At 40.3% G+C, this 24387-nt stretch overlaps 2 protein-coding genes across 2 annotated transcripts; both read right to left on the reverse strand.

Annotated features, from left to right (window-relative positions):
• Window positions 1–3498: 3498 nt before the first annotated feature.
• LOC131254096 (peroxidase RIP1-like) lies at window positions 3499–6180 on the reverse strand. The gene is made up of 3 exons (XM_058255111.1): window positions 5959–6180; window positions 5050–5244; window positions 3499–4279 (listed from the first exon to the last, which is right to left on the reverse strand). Exons 1-3 carry the CDS (start codon window positions 6169–6171, stop codon window positions 3725–3727), a joined length of 963 nt encoding a protein of 320 aa, XP_058111094.1. The 5' UTR covers window positions 6172–6180; the 3' UTR covers window positions 3499–3724.
• Window positions 6181–17228: 11048 nt separating this feature from the next.
• LOC131254097 (peroxidase RIP1-like) lies at window positions 17229–19679 on the reverse strand. The gene is made up of 3 exons (XM_058255112.1): window positions 19467–19679; window positions 18569–18763; window positions 17229–17791 (listed from the first exon to the last, which is right to left on the reverse strand). Exons 1-3 carry the CDS (start codon window positions 19677–19679, stop codon window positions 17237–17239), a joined length of 963 nt encoding a protein of 320 aa, XP_058111095.1. The 3' UTR covers window positions 17229–17236.
• Between the last annotated feature and the right edge of the window lie 4708 nt (window positions 19680–24387).

Genomic DNA, 24387 nt, shown 5'->3' on the forward strand with positions numbered 1-24387 from the left:
GTGAAGGAACTAATTGATATTAGTCAAGTCAAGGAAAGCATGAGTACATGTATTATGTCAGCTCAAGAGCCTAATGCCAAGTACAAGAAAGTGACTAATAAACATCGGCGTCAGAAGTTATTTCAGAATCATGAGCCAAGTTTCTTGAGTAACTCAAGGATGAGTTTTTTTCAAGTGGAGGAGTCTGATGTAGAACATGTCACAGATACTTTCCTAGCAGGGTTAGGCCAAAAGAAGGTGGACCTTAAATTGACCGTAACTTTTGATCCGGGTATCGTTACAGGGCGCACAACCTATCAATCTTTACTAAAATGGGCCATCTGAGGTGAATTGACCCACTACGTGGGTTGCATCTGTTCGTTTCATTAGAAAACGCACAATTTTAGATCAAAAATGAATATTTAGGGGAAAAAAAATACTATTTTTAGTAATTTTGAATTTTTTAAATATTTTTCTATTTTTCTATTTCATTTCACTACCTAGGGGTGCCCTTGGTTGTTGGTAAGCTAAAAGTGAGCGCCTTTCAGCCCCTGGTGGATAAATTAGGCGAGCATATCAGGGGATGGAAAACCAGGTTTTTGTTGCAAGTAGGGAGAGCGGTTTGTATTAAACATGTGCTGGGAAGTATTCCCATTCACACTATGGTAGCAACTCGTCTTCCAAAGCAGGTCCTGGCGGAGCTCGAGAGAAGTTTCACTTTCTTTTTCTGGGGGTGGGCAAATGGAAAGCGTAAGCTTCATTAGAGGAGTTGGAAATATATATCAATGCCAAAAGAAGAATGAGGGCCAGGAATCAGGAAGTTATCTGAAGTCATGCAAGCATTTCAAATCAAAATGGCCTGGGTTTTAAAGTTCCATAAGGAGTCTAGCCTTTGGGCAACGTTCATGGCAGCAAAGTACGACACAATTCAGGATTCGTTGGTCTTTGGTATCAATGCAGGGCCCTGCTCGCTGTTTTGGAAGAAGATCGTGAGTTTCCAGCTGTTTCTTGAAGCCAATTTTAGTGGAGTATTGGAACGGGAGAATGCAACTTTTGGAGATCAAACTGGACCAAGCTAGGCCCCTCCAGAACACGTTGATGTCTAATATTCTGGCCGACATCCTTTCCCTAAAAGTTAACCAGGCTTTGGGACCATATAACCCTCTCTCGCTATTAGTGGTTCTCTCTATGCTCCCTTAAGAAGTGATAGATCACATTTTTCAGTGTGGCTTCTGTTTATCCGATGGCCCGGATGCTCCTCTTTGGCCGTTCACCCCTACAAGTAGTTTCTCAATGAAATTAGCTTGGGTCGCTTGTAGGCCGATGACTCCCAGAAAGGGCCGGGCGCGGTGGGTGTGGCACGGGAAATTACCGCCGAAGGTCTCTCTGTTTGTATGGAGACTTCTCCATAGCACAGTGCCGGTCGAGATGGCTATTCAATCCAAGGGTATTTCCTTGGCCTCGAGGTGTGTTTGTTGCAAGGACGGCTCCAATCACGGCCCAGCCGGAGAGTCCATTTCACACCTATTTTTGGATGGTGAATTGGCTACATTCGTATGGGGATACTTTGGCATATGCAGGCTGCGGTGGTGGAAGCTAGAATTGTGCAATAGAGGAGGGCCAGTTCGACTCGAAAAGGTATATATTCATCCAGCTCTTGGTGCCAGCGCATATTTTTTGGGAATTATGGAAATCTAAGAATGAAGTAGTGTTTGATGGTAAAACTCCAGTGGCCCACTCTGTGATCGCGAGGGTTTCCTGGTGGCTGGCCAGCTATAGAGGCGACATCATTAATAGGAGGTCTGGGATGTTTTCTCAGAATTTCGGCAACCAGTTGGATGGAGTCTCTCATGGCTCAAAGCCTACACGTCAGTCGGTTATTTCATGGCAGAAACACCCTGCTGGATGGGTAAAAGTGAATGTCAATGGGTCTTCCAAGCGTAATTCAGGCTTAGCAGGGGGGTGGCGGCGTCTGCAGAAACGACAAGGGTGATGTCATTTTCGGCTTCTCTTATGCTTATGGGGTGATGTTGAACATTGGTGCCAAGGTTCGTGCGACAAATGATGGGCTCTCTCTGTGTCTAGATAAAGGGTTTTCCAAAGTAGTGGTGGAATCCGATTCTGAGTTGGTGATTAAAGCATTTAATGAGGGCACTAATATTGGTTGGAAATGGAAAGGTTGGACGGCCATAACGGATAGGCTCCGCCTCCAAGGCTAGGTGGAGTTCAAGCATATATTCAGGGAAGGTAATGCCATGGCCAATGCGCTTGCTCGTGAGGGAAGCTTGTCCCAGTCTCATTTTTGTACTTCCAGCAGGGCTGAGCTCTCTCTGCAGGTGAGAAGTTTTCTATTCTTAGACAAGGTTGGTTTAGGAGCATTCAGGGAGAGGCAGGCCGAAGTCCTTTCTGGAGTTTTTTCGGGCCTGGTTGCTCCGATTTTTGTTATGATAGGTCTTCTGCAGGTCATTTTTTCCGTAGAAGACCTGAATGTAATTTTTTTCTAGAATGAAATATATGACATTCGAATTTAAAAAAAACAAAAAATCACATGTATTTAATATTCTTATGCTCTTATAAACATTGCAAAAGCATCAAAGGTACATTAAATAATAAAGGCGTCTGATCATAATCTAAAGCAATATAAATCAAACTAAATCTGTTTATAAACTTGCATGAATTAACATAAATCTAAAATCAATCGTACCTTCATATTAAATAAAAGAGGATCAACGCTCTTGTTTCTCTCTCATTCTTCTCTCAAACTAGCCACCTCAAGGCTTCTATATATTCTATGTTTCAATGAAGCTTTTCTAGAGTATAAAATATTATGAACATTTCTAAATTGCTTTCACATATTTATAAACTTATAAGAATTTAGCACCACACTTTCCTTGTCATAAAAGAGAATTTTTTAATGGTAATCCTTGCACGTTACTTAAATTATAAGCAACACATACGATATACTTACATAATAACTACACAAGAACTTTGATTGAGTGGAATTCGTTCAAGTTTGGACATCATGCACATCGCATCAATGTACATGACACCCTTATCCGATACTATCATACATAAGGCTAATTATTGTCATAGACTCATCATATCCTGTAACTATAACTAATCATTTTAAAAATAATTTTGAACCGTTAGTTTTATAAAACAATACATATGATAATTTGAAAATTAATTGTTTAAAAAAAAAAATTTACAAAATTAGTTTAGCTGGCCACGTTGATCAATCATTCCAATCTTGATAAAAGTTTAAACTCAAAATGACCTTAGATTATTTGTTGAAAATCCTTATTCGAATAGAACATGCTCAATTACTTAACTCACCATGATCCATCCAGGAGACTTACATATTGGTAAATCGAAGAGTATGAACAAATCAAAGTAGTCCATCAAATCTTTATTAAAACTCTTTACAAATCTTAAGCGTCGATCAAATCTTCATTAAAACTCTTTACAAATCGTAAGTGTAAAAAGCCTAAGAAGCATAGTAATACATTGACTTGGATGGAATCTTCGAAGGAATCCGACCCCATGGTATCCATTTCATGTATAAACCATGAATACAAGTCATGTAAATATAATAACAGTGATCAATAAGTAAAGCATTAATGAAGAAAATATGTATAGTCCAGTAAAAAAATGGGCATTTATTCCAACAAATAGTTTACCCAAAAAAATGAATCAAATGACAAACTAAACTATGGGCCATTATGGGCCCACTTGATGAACGGCCTCAATTCATCCTCCTACAGTTTAAACGAATCTCCCCATCAGACCCAGTAAGGGGGTTCAAATTTCCCATTTTGCCCATGGACACACCGAAGTCTGCCCAAAATGCAGTTGGGTTAGCACTGTAGTACCTCACCAGGCCATCACTGGCACTCCCATCACCCTTGAAAAGCTCTTGATCGGAATGTAGCAACCCCTTCCTATACAACAGCCCACTGTAGTATACCGTGTCGAACGATGCTGTCGTAGCATCCAACGGCGCGGTGTTGTTGTCGCCTCCAGTCACTGGGCACTGGGCCTTCAATGAGCCGGCGAAGTCGGGGTCGATATTGGTGTCATTGTAGGTGTGGTTGCGGAAAGTCGTGCACCGGGCCAGGCCAATCGTGTGGGCCCCAGATAGGATAACGAGGTCCTCAAGGGTCAACCCCTGTGATTGGAAGTTGGAGAGTAGCGCCGGGAAGTCCAAGAACGGCGCTGGGATGCGGTTGTCTGCTTCGTCCTTGCTGGCAGTCCTCGAGTCTCTTCGGCCCAACGGTACAACATACGTTTGGCCTCCTAGCTGCAGGATGATTACAAGGAGGAAATACATATCTTAGTAGAGTAAAAATGTTATTTATACGTGTAAGATACGACTTAGATGTGGGAGGAGTGAGTTTGATACCAGAGTTCTAAAACTCAGGAGTCGACTCAAAACTCTGATGAGTCAACTCGACTGGACTGGATTTCGAGCTGATTCACTATGAAACTCGGTTGGGAGAATAATTCCATCCCGACTCGGAATGATTCGTGCAGGGTGCAAGTTATATTGGAAGCAAGGACAGTCCAAAACATGAATATGGGCCTTTTATTCAGCCTAGACAAGTCTTCATGGGTCATCATGGAAAGACCATAGCAATCAGATGATCTTAAACATCCAATCAGTGACCCTTCTCCTTAAAAAGTCAGCTTTCTGGAACCAATGATGGGAAGAAAACCATGGCTAGATCATAGATATTCTTGAATTACATGATCATATAAGGTGGGGGTGCAACTGATAGACCATCTAGTTTGATGATAGGACCTTGCTTGTCAGAACTTATCAAGCCATCATTTTGCATGCATGGATTGGATGGTTAGGATCATCCAATAACTATGATTTTGGCTGAGTAGGTCGATTGAAATGGATGGTCCAGATGGATGAATGACTGTCCATGTATCCCATACAACTCATTTTTCCGAGAAAATTATGTGTGCCGTTCACCCTAACTAATAATCTATGCTTATAATCGATAATTAGCAAAAATAATGGATCCAAGCGGGGCGGGCCACATGGTTGATCGAGCGACTAACCGCGACGACTGAGTCACGAGCTGCGACGGCCAAGATATCAGCACATGATACAACACTCCCATAGCAGGCCGAGTCCACGGCGGCCTTGATTTCGTCGATGACTTCGAATCCCCTGGCGGAGTTTATGTTCGGCAATGCTGTCTTCTCGCCGGTGAACGTCGGAGTGTCGTCTAAGAGAATGGACCCATCACAGCCCTACATCCAAACCAAATATAATTAAGAAAAAAATCACAGCAATAATACTTCTTATAGAGCATAACAATAAACCAAGAAACTGTGATTTTCCAATCATCTAATGCTCCGATCATCTGAACAGTAAAACTTCTGGAATCTGAAGCACGACATATTCATGGAAGGCCCAGAGAAGAATGGCCTAGATCTTATTGTCGTGGGCCATGTCCCACACGTATGAGATCTTGATAACCAACAAAAATTATTAGATGTAAGTGCATGAATATGGAACCTCTACACAATCAAACTCAACAAAAAAAAAAAAAAAAAAAAAACCAACAATGTCCATGGCCTCCAAGGAAAGGGTAGTTCGGTCATTTTGTCTACACCATGACATTTACAAGAACTATGTGTAAGGCTTTCACTGGGAAGAAAAATAAAATTTTAAATAGGGCTCAGCTGACCAGTTCAAGATCTGGGTCAAAACCTACAAACCTACCCCAGGCCTATCCCATCGACAGCTCTGGATTGACAACTCGTCCAAGTCAGATGTGACTCGTTCAACTCAACTCAGACCGGTCAAGCACAATCTCGCTCGACCCCACAAGTCAATATTGCAAATCGCCCTGACCTTAGCCCAACTTGGACAAGTCACCCCCTGACTCGACCTTAGCCCATGTCACTATGAACAATGTGATGTGGGTGCTTCAAGTAATTTAGGCCACGGTCCAATCTTACAGTGGCGAAGCAGTCATGGAAGTGCAGCCGGAGTAATGACGCGCCCATGCGCTGTTCGCGTGCAACCGCCTGCTCGACAACTGCCTGGATAGTCGGTAACGCCTGCGGGCACACCTTGTCGTAGAATCCAGGGTCGAGTTGTGCATTTGCATGGAAGGCAGTGGCCATGATTGCAATGAAGGCCATGAAGAAGAGCGGGTGGTGAACAGACATGGCGACGATTACACCTGATAGACCAATGGTTCCTAGATGTATGGATGCATGGTGTATTGAAGGTCGAGTGTGTTTATATAGTTTTGATTAGATTCTTTTTAATATTAATTAAAGACCATATTTCATTAATTAAAGTGAGAAAATGATGGTCCACTTATTGACAGAGTCTCATTACTTAAGGTGGGATCCAATGATGCTAATATAAAACATTTTCTATTCATTTTTACTACTAGACTTTATCAAACTATGAAAGATAAGTGTATGAGCTTTCCATCTGGTAGGAGTAATGCCTACTGCTGTAAAAATCTGGCTTGTTCCATTCCTCAGATGGGCCACAATGTAAGAAAAGAACCTAAGCTCATGATAATTTTTTATTTTTGTAGCTGGCCATTTGTTTTTGTATGGTGGCCATCTTAGGTATGAAATGGTCAGAAGATCTTAACATTGTAGCCCACCTGATGGAAATATGAGATTTCACACGTGTTATATATTGGCACGTGTGCCAGCTGTGGATGGGCAGGGCTGGCAAACGTGACGAAGTAAACCATGCATAAATAAATACATTCCTTGCATAAAAAACAAGAAATCTATTAACGAGGAAGCGTGTGGTGGAAACGAGGAAGCGTGTGCTGGAGTTGAAATGATGTTCCGCTGATTGCGTCCTACACCTGCCCTGACGGAATCGGTCCAGGCAGGGCTTCTGTGGGGCCCACCGTGCTGTATTGGCTTTATCCACACCGTTCATTCATTTTCTCATGTCATTTTAGAAGATGCACACAAAAATGAGACAGATCCAAGGCTCAAGGCACAAAAAAATGATTAATTCAGGGTAAAAAAATAGGCTAAATGCTCCGTAATAGAGTGAACGAGGCAGACTCTTACGTTAGTTTTGCGGCATTTTAGAAAAGGTAGTGACTCGTTCTCCTGACACATGGCAGTGATGTATGACCATCGAGAGCAGCTGAATTTTATTGGACACGGTGGTGAATTTATGCAAATTCAAAACCGTGCAAGGATATTTGAGCAAGCTGTGCATACCGTGTGAGCTAGCTGCGAGATTAAATTTTTTTTCTAAGTATACATTGTTAGCTGTGTTAAGATAAATAGTAGATTTCTTCCTGAATTTTTTATTTCTTTAGCTGCCCTTAGAAAGCATATAGATAGGGATTTGTTTTTGTCTTTTCACATAAGGAGAAAAGCTTATAAATGACACCAGTGTAATCGTTTCCACAGCATTTAAAAAAATTGAGCAGTTCAATTCATTCTCTTTCTCTTTCAGTTTTTATTTTCCTGTTTCATAGTGGCTGCAGCCACACATTAGAAGAGTGGTTTTTTTTTTTTTTTTTTTTTTAACCTTACAAAGTGGTATCAGAGCATCTAATCCTTAGGCCTCATCAGCCGTGAGAAGGAGGTCCTGCACTACCTATTTTGGGTCTGAAATACCCAACACAAAAAACAAATCAACCGTGAGGAGGTTGAATTGCACTCTTATTGAACTGTTTTGGGTCTGAAATACCCAACAAAGATATTTCTTCTTCATCAAAATTTTTTTTTTTTTTTGGATGTTCGGATTTTTGCTTGTAAAATCTATCAAGCCTGCTGTCCAGATTTTGCTTGAAACATCTATCATTTTTCTTCTTCTTTCTTAGCATTTCAGTAGTGGATGGTCTATAAACTATTGCAAGTTCTAGTAGCGTATATATTGTCCATCACCATCATCAAACTACCCAGATTTTTTGATTTGTGAAATCTATCAGTTTTTTTTTTCCTCAAGTAGTGGACGGTCCTTGAACTTTAGCTGCATATATATTGAAATATTTTAATGGCAAGCACAATACAATCTCAAATACCCAAGTTGTCTAAGGACAACTACGAAAACTAGAGCATACAAATAAAAGCCTTATTTGGATCTCAAGATCTTTGGGAGATCATCACCGATGGGTACAAAGAGCCCACAATGGAGCAAAAAGCTGCCTACACCATCAAACAAAAGACCAATACCAAGGATCAAAGAAAGAAAGATAAGAAAGTACTTTTTCTCATCTATCAAGGGTTGGATAATTCCACCCAAGAACGGATCACTGAAGCAACATCATGTAAGCAAATATAGGAGACCCTTAGCACCATCTTTAAAGGTATTGATCGTGTCAAAAGGGTTCGGCTCCAAACCCTTAGAGTATAGTTCGAAGCGACTCACATGAAGGAAGTTGAGAATATTTCTGATTATTTTTCACGATTACTTGTAACTATCAATAATCTAAAAAGAAATGGTGAGAAGATTGAAGATGTCCGAGTTATTAAAAAAAAACATCGATCTCTCACAACCAAGTTTGAGCATGTGGTTGTGGCGATCGAATAATCAAAAGATATTGAGAAACTCTCTATTGAGGAGTTGATGGGATCGCTGCCAGTTCATGAGCAATGAATGCAGAAGAATGTCAGTTCCATGCTAATGGAATAAGCTTTGGAGTCAAGATTGACTCTGAATGATAACAATGGTGGACGTGGAAGTTCATAACGTGGTGGACGTTTTGCTAACAATCGTGCAAGAGGCAGAGGGTGTAAATACCAACAAAGCCATGGCCAAAACCAGCAGAAAAATATCAATTTTATTGGAAGAGGAAATGGTAGAGGCAGATCGATGCGTGGACGATGAAGTACATAGCACATTCAGTGCTATAATTGCAACAAGCTTGGCCACTATGCATCTGATTGTTGGAGCAAGCCGGTGAATCAAGACGAGCGATCCAACTATGCCGAAGCATTAGGACATGAACAAGAAAGCCCCACACTTCTCCTTGCGCAAGAGAAAGACAGTGATCAATAAGATGTATGGTATCTTGACACGGGTGCAAGCAATCACATGTGCATCGACAAGAAATTCTTTGTGGAGCTCATAGAAGGAGTTCATGGCGATGTAATGCTTTGAGACTCATCAAAAACGTCGGTGAAAGGTAAAGGCAAAATTAAAATCTTTTAGAAGAATGATGTTCTAAACTATATCTCCAATGTATACTACGTGCCGAACATGAAAAGTAATATACTGAGTCTCAGACAACTCCTTAAAAAAAGGTATGCCATACACATGGAGAACTCTTTTATTTCCATAAGAGATATATATGGACGTTTAATTGTGAAAGTCCAGATGGCAAAAAATCGTATGTTTCCTCTCCATATAAGCACAATACTTGAGAAGGTTTTTATGGAAAAGAAAAGAATGATTCCTGGATGTGGCATCTTCGCTTTGACCATCTAAATTTCAGTGGCCTAAAGCTTGTGTCTTCATTAAGCATGGTGCATGGGTTGCCTACCATTGATGCTCTATAATAAGTGTGTGAGGCGTGCACACTTGGGAAACAAAAAGGTAACTTCTTTTCGAGTGGAGTATCTTGAAGAGTAAGAGAACTGTTGCAATTGGTTCACACTGATATCTATGGACTAATGGAGCCAATCTCCCTTGGAGGTAATAAATACTTTATTACCGTCATTGACGATTACAGTAGAAAATTGTGGGTGTATGTAATTAAAGAGAAGTTTGCTACTTTTACTATTTTTAAAAATTTTAAGGCCCTTATTGAAAAAGAAAGTGGTCTTAAAATCAAAATCCTCTGATCTGACAGAGGTGGGGAGTACACCTCAAATGTTTTTCGAGAATATTGCAAGGAACATGCCATTAAGCAACAACACACTGCAGCGTACACGCCATAAAAAAATGGAATTACGGAACGGAAGAACTGCACCATCCTCGACATGACGAGAACCATGCTGAAGGAGAACAGTCTGACAAAGAATTTCTCGACAGAGGCAGTTGCATGTACTACCTATTTGCTCAATATGTGTCCGACCAAGAGTGTCAGATTCAAAACACCGTAGGAAGCATGGAGTGGATATAAGTCGAGCGTGGTGCACCTTAAGATCTTTGGGTGTGTCGCCTACGCTCAAGTTCTAGAAGCAAGAAGAAAAAAGCTTGATGATCGTGGCAAGAAGTGCATCTTTATCGGTTACAGTGAAGAATTAAAAGCGTACAAGCTCTATAACCCACTAACCAATAAGACGGTGGTAAGTAGAGATGTAGTGCTTTATGAGGAAGATTCCTGGAAGTAGAACCACGAAGATTCGGCCAAAGAAAGTCAGGTTGAGGCCAAAGAATATGAAGAAGAAAGACATGTGAATCAGGAGCAGACACCCACATCACACCCTTCAGATCGCAAAAGTCCAAGAGTACATCCCATCTCCCTTAGAAGCACTTCATCAAATCAGAATTCAGCTAGCACAGTTCCATCCAATTCTCCTTCACCCTTGGTACCTATAAAAATGAGAAGCCTCAACGACATTTACATAGAAACTGAGGAAGTGAATTTACTCTGCCTATGTGAAGACCACGAGCCTCTCACATTCGAGGTGGCTATAAATGAAGAATGTTGGAGAAAGGCTATGGAAGAAGAGATTCATGTCATTGAAAAGAATCGAACATGGGAATTGACCTCACTCCCCAAAAGTCAGAAGACCATTGGTCTCAAATGGGTGTACAAAATCAAGCGGAATGTCGATGGTAAGGTCAAACGATATACGGTAAGGCTCGTAGCAAAATGTTACAAATAGAAATATGGGGTAGACTATGAAGAAGTTTTTGCACCAGTTGCTCGCCTTAGCACTGTTAGAATGATAATCTCCCTTGCAGCTCATCACAGTTGGATGATCTACCAACTGGATGTGAAATCTGCATTCTTAAATGGAGTACTCGAAGAAGAAGTTTACGTTGACCAGCCTGAAGTCCTTGTCATGCAAGGGGAGGCACACAAGGTGTATCGGTTGAAGAAAGCTCTGTATGGGTTAAAGCAAACTCCCTATGCTTGAAATGCACAGATTGATGGTTATCTTCAAGAAAATGGTTTTGTCAAATGTTCGTATGAACATGTCATCTATATAAAGAAGAATGCCCATAGTGATATACTTATAACTTGTTTATATGTTGATGAACTGTTATTCACTGGGAACAGTCAGATGATGTTTGAAGAATTCGAGCAGGCTATGTTCAAAGAATTCGAGATGATTGATGGTGGATTGATGTCCTTCTTCTTAGGCATTGAAGTGAAGCAACAAGTCGATGGCATTTACATATCTCAGAAGAAGTACACAAAGGAACTTCTTAAGAAGTTTCAGATGGTGGATTGTAAAGCCATAAATACACTTGTTACAACAGGCCTGAAACTCACAAAAGATGGAGGAGGAAGAAACGTCGACTCAACCATATTCAAGAGCCTAATCGGAAGCTTAAGGTATCTCACAATTACTATGCTAGATATAGTCTACAGTGTTGGGCTTCTAAGCCGATATATGGAAGTGCGAAAAGAGTCACACTAGCTAGCTGCAAAACGAGTACTGAGGTATATCAAAGGGACTATTGAGTTTGGTCTCTTTTATTCGTACGATGATGAGGCAATGCTGTATGGATACTTTGATAGTAATTGAGGTGGTGACCAAGATGAAAGAAAAAGCACCACAGGCTATGCTTTCTATCTTGGATCGACAGCATTCACATGGAATTCAAAGAAGCAAAGTGTGATCGCCCTGTCCATATGTGAAGCTAAGTACGTAACAGTTTCATCCACAGTATGTGAGGCGATCTGGCTAAGGAATCTGCTAAAGGAGCTTAAGCATCCACAAGAGGAATCTATTGTTATATACGTGGACAACAAGTTGGAAATCGAACTTGCCAAACATCCAGTTCAGCATGGAAGGAGCAAGCACATCGACACAAGATATTATTTTCTTAGAAATCAAGTAAAGCAGAAATTAATTAAGATGGAATACTGTCACACCACTGAACAAGTGGCAGCCATCTTCACCAAAGCATTGCCGACTGACACATTCAGGAGACTTAGTTCAATACTTGGAATGAAGCCAGTTTTGGTTTGAAAGGGAGTATTGGACACGGTGGTGGATTTGTGCAAATCCAAAACTGTGTAAGGATATTTAAACTAGTTGTGCATACCGTGTGAGCTAGCTGTGAGATTAGATTTTTTTCTAAGTATAGATTGCTAGCTGTGTTAAGATAAATAATGGATTTCTTTTTGAATTTTTTCTTTCTTTAGCTGCCAAGCATCTAGATAAGGATTTTTTTTGTCTTTTCACATTAGGAGAAAAGTCTATAAATGGCACCAGTGTAATCATTTCCATAGCATTCAAAAAAATTCAGCAGTTTAGCTCATTCTCTCTCTTTCAATTTTTATTTTCCTGTTTCATGGTGGCTGCAGCCACACATTAGAAGAGTGGTTTTTTTTTTTTTTAAAAAAAAAAAAAAACCCAACAAATTATACATTCCACTGACATTGATGGTGCAGTCCTGACCACCCAATTAATAGCTATCAAATGGATAGTTAAAAGTAAAAAAGAGTGGTCGAATTTTACGTGACAGCACAATGGTAGACCCTGTTTTGCAGCATACGTACAGATAGCTGTTTAGAAGACACAAAACAACTGTTCAAATCCACAGAAATATTGCCTAATATTCATGGTTGGGATCATCTAATCTGAGAAAATAGCTCAAAATATTCACGGTTGGGATCGTCCAATCTGAGAGATATTTGGGTCATTCTCCATCCATGGTTCAGTGCAATCCAGTGTACCAGGGCATTCCTCCCGCACCCAAATGAAGACTCGGTCGGTCAATAATTATAAAATCATAAAGGGAAATTGATACTCTGGCATTGCTAATGCCAGATAGTTGATACACAGGCACTGAGAAATTGGAGTGAAGAAAATATTAAATTAAATTAAACAGTCCAAGTTGCAGGATCCGCTCCTAAATATCTACTATTTTAAAAATCGGATTTATTAAGTGATTCTGATCTCTGATTAATGGAGTTGGTTTGTTGAATTCAGACCACTAATTTCTTTTCATGTTGACCATCCATTAAATACCCATAAATTAGTCATTTAAAAACTCTAATCAAATTATTTTAGGATTACTAGCCATCTAAATTGGGAACCATGATACGGACAGTTTATTTTAAGTTTTTTGGAGTCCATGTGTGTAATTTGTTACTGCCTGTCCCATACCATAATATAAAACATTTTCTCAACTAAATCAAAGAAGCCTGTGATGTTTGATACGCTGGCACTCACAAACTGTACACCTGGAATATATTAAATCAAGTGAAAACCAGCTACATTGTGGAACCCAACACTATTGCTAGTCCAAAATCAAATTGATTGAACACTCCTAACCTTTGATTCGTGGACACTTTTTCATGAAATCTTTGATTATTATTATTTTTTTTTACCGTCCAATAAATGTCCACCGATCTTTTAATCAGAAACCCAAATAACCGCTAACTTTTGGCTCGCACTACAGCTAAATTTAAAACTATCATTGGTGTTTAACTTTCCCTTAGTTTCCAAATTAGCAATATCTTATTAATTCCTATGTGCCGGTGTATCATTCATCCTAATCTGTCAGAGTATCAAAGCTAGGGGTGTACACGAACTGAGCTAGCTCGGTTAGCTCGCTCGACTGGACTCGAAAAAGCTTGATTCGAAGCTAAATTCGAGCCGAGTCAAGCTGGTTTTTTTAGCACGAAAATGAGTTCGAGTTGACCCCACCTTGACTCGACTCGGATCAAACCCAACTCGAATGGAACTTGGATCGAGCTTGTTCGGTGACTCGGTGACTTAGATATTAATGTTGCTCACCAAGTTTTTGATGAAATGACTCAAAGAAGTGTGGCTGGTGGCAAGGAAGGTATGTATATGAAACCAACACCCTTTTTTTTTCTTCTTAATTTTTATGTTGGTTAGAAGGTGTTTGATAAATACCTGTAAAACCATTGCTATTATGTCAAATACAGTGATATTTTGAAGGTGTAGTCCAGGTGTTTGTGAAAATGCCTCAATGGCGAACTCGGCTCGATCTTGGCTTGAACTCGGCCTGAGCTGGCCCGAGTTGCTGACCAAACCAAGCCGAGCTGGCCAGTCAAGCTTGAGGACCGAGCCGAGCCGAGTTGAGCTGAGATCAGCTAGTGGCCGAGCCGAGTCAAGTTAAGGCCAGCTCGACTCGGTTCGACTCGATGTACACCCCTAATCAAAGCCTTTCTTATGAATCAATCCCATTCACGGTTTTAAAGCTCAAGCTTTCAAGCCAAAAGTCGTCTCGCATAAAAGAGGAGATTATAGGAACTTGATTGCATACGTGGCATATGTTACCTCAAATAAAACTTACACCCGGTTGTTGCCAATTCACAGTCTATATCAGATAATAGGAGCAATCCTAACCTCTGATTCGTGGACACTTAATTTTTTACAAAATGACCATTGGATTTTTTTTTTTTTTCTTTGTTAGCTTGTTGGTACACACGACATTTTTAGTACACCCCATACTTGGGAAATCAATCCAAAGACCTCAGCGAGGAAACGAGGTCGGAAACGGATTGGCTACTCCCCCTGCCAGCACCGTGGTGGCCGGTGGTCGGTGCCCTGTGGGCCCCACCATGATGTATGTGTTTCATCCATACCGTTCATCCATTTTTACAGATCATTTTATGGATTTATCCCAAAAATGAGAGGGATAAAAATCTCAGGTGGACCACCCCACAGGAAAACAATAGTGATTGGATATCCACCATTAAAATACTCCTAAGGCCCACGGTCATGTTTATTTGACATCTAATCTGTTGATTAGGTCATACAGACCCAGATGAAGGGGAAAAAATTAAAAATAAAAACAAGATCAGCTTGATCCAAAACTTTTATGGTCCCAAAAAGTTTTTAATGGTTGACATTCATTCAACACTGTTTCTTGTAATGTGGTCCACTTGAGATTGGGATGTACCTCGTTTTTAGTCCCATAACATAAAATGATCTAGAAAAATAGATGGACGGCATGGATGAAACACTTACATCATGGTGGGGCCCATAGAGCACCGACCACCAATCATTGGCTTGTGGCGGGGGAGTAGCCAAGCCGTTTCCAACGAGGTCATCTTCACTTAATCCATCATTCGAGCAATGAATAGGACCCTTGGATATTTTTCTTTTTTAACCATCCAATAATTGTCCACTGATAATCAAATTACCTTGATTTTTGGTTACGATACATTTACACTTAGAATTAGAATTTAGGCTTGTTAATTTCATTAACTGTATGCCACATTTATAGTTTCAAAGTTTTTCTCTATGATGAGCAGGAACAAAATAAACAGTTATGATTGTGCCAAATAAAACCATGAGATCACATTGGGTAGGTAGTGGCATATCTAGCGTCCGATTGCGTGAACACTTTACCTAGCATAAACAAATTTGAATTGGACGCTATGTTTTGGATAATGATCTGAACCAACTCCAAATATATGCTTTGTACAAGAGAATTGTGAAACAATGTATGAGTAATTTAGCAGCTTTAGTAATGATAGAGGCCCCCCCAACAATGAACAAAGGTCGGCTAACCCCAGTTAATAATGGTGCAAAGGTCACTGTACCCTATCTAAGAAGAAAATGTGTTGAGAGAGAGAGAGAGAGAGAGAGAGAGAGAGAGAGAGAGAGAGAGAGAGAGAGAGAGAGAGAGAGAGAGAGAGAGAGAGAGAGATTATTTTGGAGTGTGTGTTCTACAATATATATAATCTTGTTTCAAATATAGCTTCACCCACCGTACGAGATCTTTTAGTAATTTAAGTAGGGGATCTTACCGAATATTAGGGCAAGAATCTTGTATGCTAACTAGTCTATTAAATGACTTAATTATTTAGAACTCAAAACGTGTAAACCAATTTTGAACATGTCACTTGTGGGCACTCCAATGGGCTCCACTACATGGGGTTTATAATCAACACATTATTAGGTACACTCGCATGTATTTAATACTCTTATGCTCGTATAAACTTCGCAATGGCATCAAAGGTACATCATATCGAATAATAAAAGCATCTGATCATAGTATGAAGCAATACCAATTGAACTGAATCTATTTAAAAACATGCATGAATTAACACAAATCTAAAATCAATTGTATCTTTATATTAAATAAAAGAGGATCAACGCTCTTGTTTCTTCCTTATTCTTCTCACAAACTGGCCACCTCAGGGTTTCTACATATTCCATGCTGCAAATAAGATTTTCTCGAGTATAAAATATTATGAACATTTTTAAATTGCTTTCATATATTTATAAACTTATAAGAATTTGGCACCACACTTTTCTTGTCATAAAAGAGAATTTTTTAATGATAATCCTTGTAAGTTACTTAAATCATAGGCAATGCATATAATATACTTACATAATAACTACACAAGAACTTTGATTGAGTGGAACCCGTTCAAGTTTGGACATTTTCACATGCACATCGCATTAATGTACATGACACCTTATCCGATACTATCATACATATATCCTTTTACATATTGTCTTAAGGCTTATTGTCATAGGCTCATCATATCCAATAACTATAACTAATCATTTTAAAAACAATTTCGAACCGTTAGTTTTATAAAACAATACATATGATAATTTGAAAATTAATTGTTAAAAAATAATAATTTACAAAATTAGTTTAGCTGGCCACGTTGATCAATCATTGCAATCTTGATAAAAGGTTAAACTCATAACGACCTTAGATTATTTGTTGAAAATCCTTATTCGAATAGAACATGCTCAATTACCCAACTCACCATTATCCATATAAGAGACTTACATATTGGTAAATGAAAGAGTATGAACAAATCAAAGCAGTCCATCAAATCTTCATTAAAACTCTTCACAAATCTTAGGTGTAAAAAGCCTAACAAGCCTAGTAATACATTGACTTGGATGGAATCTTCCAAGGAATCCGACCCCAAGGTATCCATTTCATGTATAAACCATGAATATAAGCCATGTAAATATAATAACAATGATCAATAAGTAAAGCATTAATGAAGAAAACATATATAATATAGTAAAAAAAATGGGTATTTACTCCTACAAATAGTTTACCCAAAAAAGTGCATCGAATGACAAACTAAACAATGGACCATTATGGGCCCACTTGATGAACGGCCCCAAAGTACCATAGTGGCCCACTTGACGAATGGAATTAATTCACCCTCCTACAGTTTAAACGAATCTCCCCATCAGACCCAGTAAGGGGGTTCAATTTTCCCATTTTGCCCATGGACACACCAAAGTCAGCCCAAAATGCAGTTGGGTTAGCACTGTAGTACCTCACCAGGCCATCACTGGCACTCCCATCACCCTTGAAAAGCTCTTGATCGGAATGTAGCAACCCCTTCCTATACAACAGCCCACTGTAGTAGACTGTGTCGAACGACGCTGTCGTAGCATCCAACGGCACGGTGTTGTTGTCGCCTCCAGTCACCGGGCACTGGGCCTTCAACGAGCCGGCGAAGTAAGGGTCGATATTGGTGTCATTGTAGATGTGGTTGCGGAAAGTCGTGCACCGGGCCAGGCCAATGGTGTGGGCCCCGGATAGGATGACAAGGTCCTCGAGGGTCAGCCCATGTGATTGGAAGTTCGAGAGTAGCGCCGGGAAGTCGAAGAACGGCGCTGGGATGCGGTTGTCTGCTTCGTCCTTGCTGGCGCTTCTCGAGTCTCTTCGGCCCAATGGTACAATGTACGTTTCGCCTCCCAGCTGCAGGATGATTATAAGGAGGAAATAAATATCTTAGGAGAGTAAAAATGTGTATTTATATGTGTAAGATACGACTTAGATGTGGGAGGAGTGATCTTGATACCAGAGTTCTAAAACTCAGTGAGTTGACTCAAAACTCTGATGAGTCAACTCAACTCGACTGGATTTCGAGCTGATTCACTATGAAACTCGGTTGGGAGAATGACTCCATCCCGACTCGGAATGAGTCGTGCAGGGTGCAAGTTATATTGGAAGCAAGGACAGTCCAAAACATGAATATGGGCCTTTCATTCAGTCTAGACAACTCTTCATGGGTCATCATGGAAAGACCATAGCAATCAGATGATCTTAACCATCCAATCAGTGACCCTTCTCCTTAAAAAGTCAGCTTTCTGGAACCAATGATGGGAAGAAAACCATGGCTAGATAATAGCTATTCTTGGATTACATGATCATAAAAGGTGGGGTGCAACTGATGGACCATCTAGTTTGATGCATGATAGGACCTTGCTTGTTGTAACTTATCTAGCCATCATTTTGCAAGCATCGATTGGATGGTTAGGATCATACAATAACTATGATTTTGGCTGAGTAGGTCAATCTAAATGGATGGTCCAGATGGATGAATGTCTGTCCATGTGTCCCATACAACGCATTTTTCTGAGAAAAATTATGGGTGCTTTTCACCCTAACTAATAATCTACGCTTATAATCAATAATTAGAAAAAAAAAATTGATCCAAGCGGGGTGGGCCGCATGGTTGATTGAGTGACTCACCGCAACGACTGAGTCACGAGCTGCGACGGCCAAGATATCGGCACATGATACAACGCTCCCATAGCAGGCCGAGTCCACAGCGGCCTTGATTTCGTCGATGACTTCGAATCCCCTAGCGGAGTTTATGTTCGGCAATGCTGTCTTCTCGCCGGTGAACGTCGGAGTGTCGTCTAAGAGAATGGACCCATCACAGCCCTACATCCAAACCACATATAATTAAGAAAAAAATTCACAGCAATAATACTTCTTACGGAGTATAACAATAATCGAAGACACTGTGCATTTCAAATTTTCCAATCATCTAATGCTCCCATCATCTGACCGTAAAACTTCTGGAATCTGAAGCACTACATATTCATGGTAGGCCCAGAGAAGAATGGCCTAGATCTTATAGTCGTGGGCCATGTCCCACACGTATGAGATCTTGATAACCAACAAAGATTATTAGATATAATTAAGTGCATGAATATGGCACTGCACCATCAAACTCACCAAGGACCAACAATGTCCATGGCCTCCAAGGAAGGGTAGTTTGGTCATTTTGTCTACACCAAGACATTTACAAGAACTGTGTAAGGCTTTCAATGGGAAGAAAAATAAAATTTTAAATAGGGCCCAGCTGACCAGTTCAAGATCTGGGTCCAAACCTACAAACCTACTCCAGGCCTAGCCCATCAACAGCTCAGGATTGACAACTAGCCCGAGTCAGATGTGACTCGTTCAAGTCAACTCAGACCAGTCAAGCCCAATCTGGCTTGACCCCACAAGTCAATAGTGCAAATCGCCCTGACCTTAGCCCAACTTGGACGAGTCAACCCCTGACTCGACCTTAGCCCATGTGGCTAAGAACAATGTGATGTGGGTGCTTCAAGTACTTTAGGTCATGGTCCAATCTTACAGTGGCGAAGCAGTCATGGAAGTGCAGCCGGAGTAATGACGCGCCCATGCGCTGTTCACGTTCGACCGCCTGCTTGACAACCGCTTTGATAGTCGGCAGTGCCTGCGGGCACACCTTGTCATAGAATCCAGGGTCAAGTTGTGCATTTGCATGGAAAGCAATGGCCATGATTGCAATGAAGGCCATGAAAAAGAGTGGGTGGTAAGCAGACATGGCGACGCCTACAACCTGATAGACCCAATGGTTCCTAAATGTATGGATGCTTGGTGTATTGGAGATAGTGTGTTTATATAGTTGTGATTAGATTATTTTTAATATTAATTAAAGACCAGATTTCATTAATTAATGTGAGAAAATGATGGTCCACTTATTGACACAGTCTCATTACTTGAGGTGGGATCCAATGATGCTAATATAAAACAATATCTATTCATTTCTACTACTTTACTTTATCAAACTATGAAAGATACGCGTATGAGCTTTCCATCTGGTAGGAGTAATGCTTAGACTAGTGCTTTAAAAATCCGGCTTGATCCATTCCTTGGATGGGCCACAATGTAAGAAAAGAACTTAAGCTCATGATAATTTTTTACTTTTGTAGCTGGCCATTTATTTTTGCGTGGTGGCCATCTTAGGCATGAAATGGTCAGAAGATCTTAAAATTGTAGCCCACCTGATGGAAATATGAGATTTCACACACGTGTTATATATTGGCACGTGTGCCTGCTGTGGATGGGCAGGGCTCTTTTGCGATTGTGGAGTCGGCAAACGTGACGAAACCATGCATAAATAAATACATCCTTGCATAAAAAACAAAAAAAAATCTATTAGCGAGGAAGCGTGTGGTGGAGTAAAATGATATTCCGCTGATTGCGTCCTGGCCCCGCCCTGACGGAATCGGTCCACGCAGGGGCTTTGTGGGGCCCACCGTGCTGTATTGGCTTTATCCACGGTGTTCATCCATTTTCTCAGGTTATTTTACAGGATGAGCACAAAAATGAGACAGATCCGAAGATCAAGGCACAAAAATGACTAATTCAGGTATAAAATAGGCTAAATGCTCCATAATAGAGAGGAGGAGGCAGACTTTTACGTTAGTTTTGCATCATTTAAGTGAAGGTGGTGACTCTTGGCCCTAGACTTCGCCAGGGTTGGAAATATTCGCCCATAGTCTTTTGTGCGTAGATTCTGCTCTGCCTTGGTTTTTTGATTTGATACGAAACGTGCGGTTCTCTTCTTTTTGTCGGGACCGCCCTGATTGGATGTAATTTTCTTCTTTCAGTATACTTGGTGGCTCCGCTCCACGTTCTACTACAAAAAAAAAAAAAGAAAAAAATAAAAAAAAGTGATGGTGGTGACTCGTTCTCCTGACACATGGCCCTGATGTACGACCATCTAGATCATGTGAGTTGTACATCCCACTTTTGATGGAGTATATATTTAAAATCACATTGATGGTGCAGTTCTGACCACGCAATCAATAGCTATCAAATGGATAGTTAAAAGTAAAATAGTGTGGTCGAATTCTACGTGACAGCACAATTGTAGACCTTGTTTTTCAGCCTACAGATAGTTATTTAGAAGACACAAAACAACGGTTCAAATTGAAAGAAATATTGCCAAATATTCACCGTTGGTGTCGTCTAATCTGAGAAAATAGCTCAAAATATTCACGATTGGGATCGTCCAATATGAGAGATATTTGGGTCATTCTCCATCAGACCCAATGGTCTGAATTGCCAAACCATTGGCCCTGTCCGTTAGGATTGAAAAATGTGATTAGTGTTGATATAGAATGGGTCGCAGACATTTTCTTGTCCAAAATGGATCAGAGAAGGCCCCATTGGACGTAAAAGTGATAAGGACTGTTAGAACCCTGAAGCAGGCATATCTTGTAAACTAGAATAAGTTACTGGACGTACCATATATGTTTTGGGTAGGAGAAGGTACTTTAGCTAACCAACCCTGCTATGTAAGGTTGTTAACGTAGGGATGGACATGATGAGGCTGATCAACTCAAGGGAATAACTACTCCGAATCCATGGAGCTTCTCTGAACTCCTCACGGAAATACCTCAAATCCACTTGGAAAAATAAGAAAATAAAAATAAATTCTAGAAATTCAAAAATTAATTGATTAATGATAAAAACTAATTTACAACCCTTTAAATAGTGATGCTAAACCTTAAAAGAAGTTTCATAATCAAACTCCAACTCAAACTCTTTAAAATTTGTGACTTACTATAAATGGTAAACTTACTATTTATAGATGGACATGATTCCTGCTAGACTTCATGGTTTTCTACCAAAAATAGTAAGTGTCCTATTTGGCTTAACCATGTTATTTTACTAATTTTTCTAAGCACTTTTCATGTTGGACACAACTCCTAAATTCTATAAATAGTAAGTTTACTATTCATAATAAGTCATGTTTTTAGGATCAAGCATCTAGGCCCCGGATAGGAACTCCATGATTCACACCATCACTCTCCAAGCCCTCAGGATCAATAAAGCCCACCCCCTCCCCGCAAGAAAATGCACCAAGGTCACTTGGTCGAGGCCCCCTTGGGTTGGGTGAAGCTAAACGTTGATGGATCTTCCAGGGGTAACCCAGGTCCGAACGCAGGGGGTGGGGCGCGGAGTCTGCCGGGATCACCAAGGCAACATTATTTTGGCCTTTCACAGAAACTACGACCATACTATAAACACTATTGCTGAGGCCCAAGCGATGCTAGACGACATTACTATTTGCTCTAATCTGGGTCTTTCCAAAATTATGGTGGAATCTGATTCGAAGACCATTACTATTTCGGTCGAAAATCCTGTTTGCCACAACTCTTGGAACATCTGGTACAAGTTGGGGAAAATTCAGCTATTTCGGTGTTCCCTTGAGCTTCAATTCAGCCACATCTACCGAGAAGGGAACTCGGTTGTAGATGCATTGGCCAGGATGGTGAGTGAAGGATGCTCAAATAGATTGTACAATTCATGCGCCGTCCTTCCAAGACTGGTGCGTTGGGCCCTTCTCCTGGATAAAGCTGGCATGGGGAATATTAGGATTACGTAGATAGGGTCCTTTTGTTTTCTCCGTTTTCCTTCCCTTGTCGGGTGGGGGTTTTTTTTTTTGTTGCAGATTGAGTTATACGATAGGAAGGGTCCTCTCCTTTTTGTAAGGACCCTCCTGAATGGCTGAATATTTTCCGGTGAAATGAATTATTCGAACTGTGTTTTTTTTTTTAAAAAGAAAGAAAAAAAAAGGAGTTGGAATTTGATTCTGAAACTTCTTCACAGGTTTGAGATTATTATTTAAAGGGTTGTAATTTTGTTTTAATCATCAATTAATTCATTTTTGAATTTATTAGAATTTATTTATATATATTTTTATTTTTTCATCATAGATTCGAGGAATTTCTTTGAGGATTCAGAGAAGCTACTGGATTTGGAGTAGTTATCCTTGAAGAAGACAGTGATCGACCTCATCACATCCATCCCTCCCTGGCCTTGGATTGAATATATGGTGTGTGATAGACCATACACTGAACAGTCAGTGATCTAACCCAATGAGGAATGATAATATACAAGTGGTTGCAAGTGGGCTAATGTGTCAATGTGTCACAGGTATGAGACATCCGGACCATGCACTAGATGGGCTCCACCATGAAGATCGATCACCTGGAGCGAAAAGGAGACTTGTCGGAATTTTGAACAGTACAATGGATGCTCATCCAGGTGATATTCTTTATGAGGCCCACCTTATGCATGGTGTGGTTGTCCTACATGTGTGATACTGTCAGCACGTGAGATATAAGATGCAACTAGTTGTACGGCAAGGCTGGCCATTTCACAGGGGTGGGGCTCAGCCTCCTAACCGTACATGGGATGAGTTTCTGCATAATACAGCTTGGGCCACCCAGAAGCTGCCGGTCGAAACCGACAGGAAGAGTGATACAACCAAGGGTTTAAAATTAATCCAAAATTTTTTAAAAATTAAGGACACCTTCGATCTACAACGAGATTGAAAGGGTCCAGATCCTCTACTTGACACAAGCAGGAATTTTTTGCTTGTTGCAATGTGATTAGTTCACATCATCATTGACAGTGATGGACAATGGCTGCATTACCATCAGTGATGATGGGGCCAATCACATTGCAACAAGCAGGAAATCTATACTTGTGGCAAGCAGAGGATCCGGATTTACTAGGAAAATGATTTTTGTCATTAATAAAAAATTTTAAAAAATCCTTTAAACCATATGTGTAAGTTGGAAGCAAATTACGTGGTGTGGTGACCTCTATGGTGCAATGACATGACCGAGTTCTATAAGCCTCACCATGATGTATATGTTATCTGCACACCATCTATCTATTTTGTGAGACTATTTTGGCAAATGGCCCAAAAATGAGATAGATTCAGAGCTCAAGTATATAGAGTTCACACCATATAAAGCAACAGGGACAATGACACCCACTATTGAAACCTTCTTAGAGCCCAATATGATGTTTATTTGACATCCAACATGTTCATAAGGTCACGTAGACTGAGACGAAGGAAAAACACAAATATTAGCTTGATCCAAAACTTCTATGGCACCCAAGAAGTTTTCAATGGTAGGCATTCAATCCCCACTGCTTTTTGTGGCATGGTCCATTTGAGCTTTGGATCTATCTCATTTTTGGGCCCATGCTATAAAATAATCTTGCAAAATGTATAGACAGTGTGGATATAACATGTAGATTATGGTGGGCTCCACGAGACTTGGTGATGTCAACACACCACCAAGTTTGCCACCACCCAATCTGCTTCCGTGTATGTTGAATGGTAATGCATCGCAAGTATTTTTAAACCGTTCAATGTTTTTTGTGCAACAATGGCTCACTTGATGATTAGATTGGGCTAATGGGCTTGGCCAAGCAAACATCTA

This window comes from Magnolia sinica, chromosome 8 (genome assembly GCF_029962835.1).
Source record: "Magnolia sinica isolate HGM2019 chromosome 8, MsV1, whole genome shotgun sequence".
Lineage (NCBI taxonomy): Eukaryota > Viridiplantae > Streptophyta > Magnoliopsida > Magnoliales > Magnoliaceae > Magnolia > Magnolia sinica.